General features: G+C 37.5%; 1 protein-coding gene across 1 annotated transcript; it reads right to left on the bottom strand.

Moving 5' to 3' along the window:
- Positions 679-3014, bottom strand: LOC18786561. The gene is made up of 2 exons (XM_007218897.2): positions 2756-3014; positions 679-2606 (listed from the first exon to the last, which is right to left on the bottom strand). Exons 1-2 carry the CDS (start codon positions 2868-2870, stop codon positions 1024-1026), a joined length of 1698 nt encoding a protein of 565 aa, XP_007218959.1. The 5' UTR covers positions 2871-3014; the 3' UTR covers positions 679-1023.

The following is a 9585-nucleotide window of genomic DNA, read 5'->3' as shown; positions in this document are numbered from 1 at the left end:
GAGGGTTGATGGCTGCTGAGATCCTTGTAGCAGCCAAAGCAAGAAGTTGTTGTGCTACTCCATCAGCTAAAGGAATGGCCTGATGGCTGAAGAAGGGGGTTGATGGCTGCTGCGTTGCTTGCAGCAGCCGAATGAAGGGGCTTGATGGCTGAAGAAAAATTGGTCCATTTGCCTGAGCCATGAATGCCAATTTATAGAGTGTGAGAGTTTTCCTTTATTTCTAATAGGTAAAGGGAGGTGCTTGAACCAGCCTATTTTCAATGGTTAAAAGGGAGCACTAGGGCATGCTATTTTCTAGTAGGTGAAGCTAGGTACCATAAACTGATTATTTCCTATGGGTAAAAAGAAGTGCTGGAAACGGCTTGTTTCCAGCAGGTAATAGGGAGTGCTGGAAAATGCTTGTTTCCAACGAGTAAAGCCATGCATTTGGAAAATGACTATTTCCCATGGGTAAAAGGAAGTGCTTGAAAAATATCTTATTTGCTCACCCACATTGGAGAACTCTAAGTAGTGGGCTTGGACTTTAGTGCTCCTAAGTAGCTAGCCCAAAGTCTCCATTATCCAAGAGCTTCCATAACCTTCCACACCACAATCCCTCGTGCAAACCCCGTAATCCACATGACTTGGGTTCATATAAGTTTGGTAGGTGATTGTCATATGAAAAATGTATTATTGGTGTGGCATGACATGTACAATATTTCTATATTTATTTAATAAATTAATTCCTAAAATTACAGTTTGGATTAACGCATAATCAACATTATATATTATATTGAGCTTTAAATGTCTTTGGATTTCCAATGACTTTTCTGGGCCTCAACAACCTCCTTTTGAAGAATGAAAATATATAAAAAATTATTTTACCCCATATTGTTTGACTGTTTGCACTCTGACTCACCCTTTTATTTCTTTTGTATGTTATTTTTTTAATTGAGGTGAGAATGCATGCTAAACTGGCAAAAGAGGATGAAATTGATATTGCCGAAATAGTCTTACATAAACATAAAGGAAAGTGTGTGTGAGTCATACTTCATCTCCAGTCCAGCTGTTCTTCATCTTGGGACCTGTAGGGCCTTCTTCCCCTAATACTTCATTTGGTAGACTCTTTACGAATTTATCAAAAGCGGATTTGAGCTTTCCAGGCAAAAGTTTCTCCACCGTTTTGATTTCGTCCGCAATGTCATAACTAATGTTTGGACCCCATTTCCTAGAGTAGTTAAGCCATGGTGGCTCAGTCACAGCTGACCCCAAATACTCAGCTGAGACTAACAAAAGGCTTCGTCCAGTGTCCAATACCTTCTTACTCTTGGCTGTATCATTCCTTATTCCTATTCCGCCACTCCCTTGCAAAACAAGCCCTGCCTTCGGATACAAGGCATGCCCATGCAATGACGCATAGCCCACTGCTTTGTTTCCATTTTCAAACTCAAGCTGGGAAGCGTCCACCCACGTGCCCCCGCTGTGCTGCGAGAAGAAGACCCTCCATAGTTCCCCTGTGAAATTGCTGACTCGTAAGGTCAAATGCTCCCAGTCACCAACATGCTCGCCTATCTTCCCTAATGAGATGTTGAAAAACTCAACTTTGGCCCTCGCCGGCCCATTGAAAGGGTAGAAGACCCATATGGCTATATCCGTAAAGGTTGAGCCCATCATGGGCTTTATGTGTAAATACACCTGACAGTCGGGTAGATCTCCCTTTTTCACTCTTTCACTGGCGCCTTTATCCACGGGTAGGTCCAGCCAATAGGAGCCATCATTTGAGCCACCTTGGGGAAGGTTGGAGCCCGTTGGTTCGATGGCAACTGCATCACCTTGTTTCTTGTATAGAAGGGCCCCATTGCTAAAAAACCAGCCCACCGAAGAAGGGAGGTATACTTCGTCAGGATGCAAGTATATGAGTGGCGAGTAAACTTCAAGTAATGCCTCAATTTGAGTCAGGTTGGGCATGTAAATATGAGAATTAGATAGAGATAGCGTGTTCTTCAAACAAGCCATCGCAATAGTAGACGAAGGAGTTCCATTTAGGGCTACGAATGTGCCAGCGGGTACGCCCATAGCTTGGGTCCCCCTATTGCTTGGTCTGAGGCTAAACACATTAAAACCATTGGCATCACCAGCGGTACCTGGTCCCCAAATCCACGAGTCAGCCTCGCAGTGGTCAGTGAGGTCAGATCGAACGCACCTGATTTGATCAAGAGATGGCTTCTCCGGAGAGCTGGTGACCACATGGCCGATGGCTTCATAACCATGTGGGGGAGTGGGTAACCAGACGTAGCCATCGCCATCTTTCTTTAGATTCTTCAAGGACTCGCTGTTCCACACGAGAGTGTAATCAAGTGGTTTCTTGAGTAAAGGGTGGTCATCTTCATCTTCGTCTTTATCTTTTGTTGACTTTGCAGCAAGGGCCCATCCCGAAAGAGGTTTGTTGTTGGGTTGGCTATAGCAACCAAGCATATAGAAACCTTTGGGTAAGGGAGAAGGTTCAAAGAAGCTTGCCCCAAGGTTGTCTGGTCCCCCCTCATGGGTAGACCAGACTTTGCTGAAAGATGATATCTGGTATACTTGTAATCCACCTAGATCGATGCTTTCACTTGCGAACCCATCACCTGAAACATGGATAAATCATATGATTAAGTTAATTGGCACATATAAACTATGTACCCAAAGAGAAAGTATATCATCGTCAAACACACACACACACACAAACATATATATATGGCTAGTGTGTGTCTAAATTAGAGACGGTAGTGCGTACCAGGTGGCCAGCTGGGTAATGGAGCCGGAAGCTTGAATGTGGTTTCGATAGGTAAAGCCTTGCTTTTCTTGAAAACACCCCTTGCTGAAGCTGAGAGGGCAGCGCAATTTCCCATTGTTGATGTCTTCAAATATTGAATTTCTATACAGAAATGATATGTAAAATCTATATGGAAGTTAGAAGCAGAATAAAGCAGACGGAACAAGAAGCATATTCTGTTTCAATTGAAGGGCTTGAAAAACAATGTAAAGGACGATTGGCATAAAAAGGACCGGCCCTTGGGTGTGTCGTGCAAGCAAGCCAATTTTGGCTATTTAATGCTTCCAAACATTGTTCAACTTGTCTTGAAAACCCAAATTGCTTTCTTAGGGGGAAATTGTGTGTTGTCCAACTTCTCATGACCGTTGGCCCTTTTTTTTTTTGTCGAACATGTCCGTTGGCATTATAAGTGGCAATCATACCATATATATATATATATATATATATATATATATATATATATATTGATACTCACCAAACAGGATAAACTATCCCGGCCGGAAATAAAAAAGAAGATAAACCCATGTGGTAAGGAAAGAATAGTGGCCATTGGCAAAATATAAAGCTTTAAACATTATGATTACTGAAGACCTTGATCATTGGTTTTAGTACTCTCCTTTTTTTCTACTGGTTTTTTTTTTCTTTTCAAATGAAAGTAATTTTTTTTTTTGGGGAAATAAATAGCTAGTATTAATAAGTTAACAAAATACAAAAATATCATATAAATCAAATTAGAGCCCCGAATATAGAGCATCCCATTATGAGAGAGATGCCTTCAAAGCCACAAAAATTTCATCGGAGCTCTAAATAGGGTTCTATCAACCTCTTTTAGAGCCCCAATCATTGAGGATGGCTTGAAAATAGTGGATAGAGCCTAATTTAGAGCCCATAAGAAATCTTCCGAGCTCTATGTTTCATACAATGGGGGCTCGAAATTTAGAGCTCTAATTTGTTTTATGATGTCATATAGGTAAGAGTTAATCTCAACTAGTTCGATTTAGGTGAAGTGATAGTTTGGCTTCTCAAACTGTGAATCGTCAACAGCATTTCAATCCAGTTTATAATATGAAAAAATTATAAATAAATAATAAAAAATGACCAATCAGTCAAGTTCGATCAGTTTGGCTGGTTTTTGGTCTCATTTGCCCAGCTATACTTGCAGTTACCCTCCTCAAGGCATGTTTGTCTTTAGTACACTTTCAGTTTTAACAATAAAGTACTCTATGTTTATAAATTTTTTGCAATATGACTGTCGTTAGACTAACTGTTAGAATCACTGTTAAGTGATGAAGTGGCATATATGAGACCTATTTTTCAAAAACATAAATGAATAAAAACCCAATTTAAAAATAATTGAGGTTCTTAAATATAGATCCATTTTAGTCGGTGAACATTCAATGCAGTCTACATCTTCCTTTGATTAGTTTTAGTCCAGTTGTGAGTCAGTTGCCTAGCCATATAGGCAAATATAGAATCCATCCCTTTAAAAAGATTTACAGTTCATGCCATTATCATAAAAGGCAAATAAACCAAGAATTCACTCTATTTATGTTTTATGAAGAAAATCTTGGCTAAATATACGTGTCATTCATCCAAAAATTTTGAACGTTGAAAGAGTTTGCAGGCTAAATATGTTATATTATTCTTATTTTACCTTGTTCATAGGTTTTTAGGGTTTTGTCTTTTTTTGGGTAGAATTATTATTGTTGTTAAGATATATTAGTGTGTGGGTTGTTTGTCTATCATGATTGTGGTTGGTCATTCGGTTTGCAGATGTGTATAAAAGCATTTTTTTTCGGTGAACTAATATAGCTTACGTGGGAAAATTAGTTTCTCTAATCAACTGAAAAAACAAAAGGGAAATAGCTCTAAATGACAATATTTTTATAATTTTTTTCTGAAAACATCACCTCTTCCTAATTTTTTTGCAACTATCACCTATAAATATATATTTGTTGTCCACTTATTGCACACATATCACTTTTCTCTGAAATTTAGTTCTCTCTCTCTCTCTCTCTCTCTCTCTCTCTCTCTCCATCTAGCTAACTACGCATCTTCTCACAGCTTTGCCCTAAACCCTGAAGAAGAAGATCAAGAACAACCTACAAAACCCACAGCTTTGCCCTCAAAACCCAGTTCTTCCTCTTCCTCTTTGTTTTCTTTTCTACCCAAATCCAAACCCCAATTTCGTCTCTCTTCGAATCCCTTTTGCAACCGAAACAAACCGAAACAAAACAAAACCAAACAAAACCATCTTTTCTGAATATGACAACATGTGTTGGCATTAGGTGGCCATTGTTTGAGCATTTTGGTCCAATTTTGGGGGGTTTTGAAGTCTGGGTTTACATACCCTCTTCAAGAACAACAATCATATTGTGATTTTATTGCGGTTGTATTGTAGTCGTATTGCTTTTGTATTGCCATGGTATTGTTGTTATATTGATTTTTTTTGGTGTTTTATTGATATGTTACTGTAGTTTAATAGGAATATATGTTGATATTATTTTTCTTTATCTGCTTGTGATTTGAGTAGGAGTTGAGATTATTCTTGGCTGAAGTATTATTTACGATCACTCTCTTTCTCTCTCTCTCTCTCTCTGCTGTTTGTATTTTTCTCAACATTTATGTGTTAATTTAATGTCTGGCATTGTTTTGGAACCATAATCATTGTCAATCTCATTGTTTCTTTAAAAGATTGCTGTGAAATTGTTACTTCATTTTCTTCTTTCCTTTGTTTTAAGATATTTTTGTTTGAAGAAAAAGAACTCTGTTTTTGTAATCTAAAAGACTAGGTACTCATGGTGAGGGTTTTCTGATCAACAAGATCCAGACTTTATGTATGTCAGTTTACTACTTTTGCACTTAAACTTTGGCTGTCTAAAATTTGAAAAGTCTTGTATGCCAGCAGTGCATCTATGTCACACATCTTGGGTAAGGGGTATTCTTCAATTGTGATAGTTTGCTCTGTTGTACGTATTCAAACTGCCTCAAAATGTTTTCATTGGTGTCTTGAGTTCAATACCAATAAAAGTTTTTAAATGACAAGAAATTATGAAGAGCTTATACATAACAGACATATAGTTGAACATAGCTAGAGTGTATATTTAGAAAATGTCATTGTGCTTCAAATTAGCAAATTTGTGGGGTGAAAACACAATGGTTGACATGTCATTCTGCATTTGATGAAAATAATTGATGACTTTGTATGGAAGTGTACTCATTAAATATCTTAGATTCTATCAATGAATGAAATATTTGCCTTCGAGAGCTTCATGTTTTTCGGTTTGTTTATCTTATATTCTATAAATGAATGAAATATTTTGGTAGATTGGAGAGACTAGTCAACTAGTGGATTTTGGATCATGACTTTTGAAGGGGGACTAGGCTTGAGCAGCTGCAAGAGTAAAAGGGATGATGCTTCATGTAAATTCAACAATTAAATAGGAGATTTTTGTTTTCAATTTGTTAACACTACTACAAAAAAGCAAAAAGACGACGGTAAATCACCGTCGTGTATTTGGTTTTTCAATGGTCGTGGAATCCACCGTCATCTTTTCCCTCATAAACCACGACGCTAAATAACCGTCGTTGTTAAACTATACAACGTCATCAAAAATACAAAACGACGTCTTTGTACTGCAAAAAGATCTAAAAAAAGCAATCGAGGATGATAATAGACGACCAATTCTCTAAAAAGACCGTCGTTAAAAAGGGAAAATATGACACATATTAAGAGAACAAGGCCGCAAGATAGACATACAACGACGACAATAAAAATACGCCGACGTTAAATATAATTTTCACGACAATAAAAAATATGACGTCTTTAAATACATTAGAAGACGACGTTATTGATACCTACTACGTCGCACATATAAACACAACCGTCGTACAATTAATTTTCCACTTCGATTTTTCGATAAAAGATGACGTGGAAATAGTTGTCAGTGTCATTATTTACGACGTATGTGTTTCTATAGTAGACGTTGAAAAACTAAACAACGTCAGTTACAAATATATGAGAGTCGTATTAAAAAATTTATACGTCCTATTTTCAGAAACAAACAACGACCATAAATATTAGACGTTGTTAAATACAACAACGTCGGAAAACAATAAAAACAGACGTGTTTAGTCTGCTAAAGTTCTACAACGTCTCTTATTTACAAAAAACCGTCGTGAAATAAATTTTCCACTTCGATTTTATCTAAAAAAGATGACGTGGAAATAGTTGTCAGTGTCATTATTTACGACGTATACATTTATATAGTCGACGTTGTATTTATATGTATTCATTACTCACGACGCACTTAATAATATAGACGACGTTGAACGTCTAAACAACGTCGGTTCCAAATAAATGAGAGCCGTATTACAGAACATATAGACGGCGTAGATTATGATGGGAGCCGTATTACAAATAACGTCGTTTAATTGTTATTAGACGGCGGTTATAATGAATTTCCGTCGGAATTAATTTCGTTCCTCTTCGTTTATAAAAGAACTTGCGACGTGGAAAATGTATGATGACGTCGTATTTTTTAACGTTCAGATTACATATCTCGTTTTTTAGACGTCGGTATTATGGGATTGGAGTCGTGTTATTTTGAATTACATGGCGGTTCTTTATCCTTCACCGACGTGATATCCTGAATAATTGCTTCACAATAGCGTCGTGGTTCTTCATTGTTACGTTGCTTTAAGACGTCGGTAAATATGCTGAATAACTGATTCACAATAACGTCGTGTTTTATTTGAACGTAGAAAGTGAAGAAATCACATTACAATATATTACAAAATTAATGTCATACACTGCCAATTACATAAGCATCATTCAATCCATATATCTTCACACCCATCTCGAATATTTTGACCGCCTAACTCACCTACCAGTTCATCAAATGTGTCAACATTTGGCATCCCTCTAGTAAATGGCTCACACTCAATTATCACATCACCTAATACTTCATCACCAATAACATCATTATATTCTCTACTAGGCATTGATAACACTACCGACCAACCACGATGCATCGGGTCGTCAACAAAAAATATTTGTTTGACTTGAGAAGCCAAAACAAATTGGTCATTCCTATGTCCAATTTTACTCAAATCTACAAGGGTAAATCCAAGTTCGTCGACTACAAGACCAGAACTATCTATCCAATCACACCTAAAGACTGGGATTGTAAACTTTTGGTAGTCAAGGTCCCAAATTTCTTGAATGACACCATAGAAACCCATATTTGAGAGAATTGGGTTTTTATCCTTGGCACTAGCAACTTGCATGGTATGTGCAAGTAAATAAACTCCACTATTTTGAGTTGTCCGCACATCATCTTGTGCCTTGATATTGAATTTAATACCTTTAATAAGATAGCTCCTATATAATGGCACTGACATGTTTGGACCAGCTGCTAGCCACCTTAAATTTTCTGATACGCCATGATTGTCTTCCTCAAGTTCACTTTGAACCTGCAAATTAATCATATCTTAATTCATCCTAACATATAAATAAGAAGAAAATTAAAAGAGAAATACGTTATTCAACAACATATACCTTGAAGCGTAGCCATTGAATGAAAGTGCTATTGTGCTTATCCTGCAGCCACTTTGTTCTCTTTCTAAATTTTGGATAAGCAGTCTTGATGTGGATCATATGTTGCCTACATGACACGAAAAATTCAAGCATTACGGTCCCAAATATATAAGATAAACATAAGAAATAATTTTAAATGGAAACTTAAAGAATAAAACTCATACGTACTCGATATAAGGTAGGACTTCCTCCGTATTCTCCAAGACATATAGATGTGCTTGATTCAACAGGTCCTGATCAACTACGCTCACTGTGCAACCTGATAATGGCTTTGAAACTCCCATCTTTTGGCTTGAAGGCACTCCAACTGTACTAACATCAGATAAATGCTGAGTACAAAACTCTACCGCTTCTTCAGCTATATACCGCTCAGCAATGCAACCTTCGGGACGAGTACGATTCTGAACATACCCCTTCAGCACTTTCATATATCTTTCAAACGGATACATCCACCTAAAATATACTGGCCCACATAGACGAACTTCTCTGACAAGATGTACTACTAGATGAACCATGATATCAAAGAATGAAGGGGGAAAGTACTTCTCAAGCAAACACAGAGTAACTACTACATCTTCTTCCAACTTATCTAGCTTGGAAACATCAACAGTCTTTGCACATATAGCATTGAAGAAGAAGCACAAACGAGTTATTGCATACCTTGCAGGCTTCTCCAAAACAGAACGAATTGCCACAGGGAGCAATTGTTGCATTAAGGTATGACAATCATGTGATTTAAGGCCAAGAAGTCTTGAATCTTGTACAGATACAAGATTTTTAATATTTGAAGAATAACCTTCAGGGACCTTCATACCATAGAAAGAATTGCAAACCTCTCTCTTCTCTGCTCTTGACAAATTCCAAGGCCCAGGAGGCAAACGAGTACGTCTTTCTCCATACTCGGGTTGCAAATCAGTTTTGACCCCCATGTTCAATAAATCTAATCGAGCAGCAATCCCATCTTTATTTTTTCCAGGGATCTCCAGCAATGTACCAATGATACTATCGCAAACATTCTTCTCAATGTGCATAACATCTAGGGCATGCCTCACAGGAAGGTATTTCCAATACTCGAGATCAAAGAATATTGATTTCTTCTTCCAACAAACTTTGTCACCATTTTCAACCATATGCAGCACTTCTTCTCCAGTTAATGGCTCTGGAGGTATGCCATATTCAGGTTTCCCATTAA

Source organism: Prunus persica, chromosome G2, assembly GCF_000346465.2.
Source record: "Prunus persica cultivar Lovell chromosome G2, Prunus_persica_NCBIv2, whole genome shotgun sequence".
Lineage (NCBI taxonomy): Eukaryota > Viridiplantae > Streptophyta > Magnoliopsida > Rosales > Rosaceae > Prunus > Prunus persica.
This window is presented reverse-complemented; position numbering and strand designations above follow the sequence as displayed.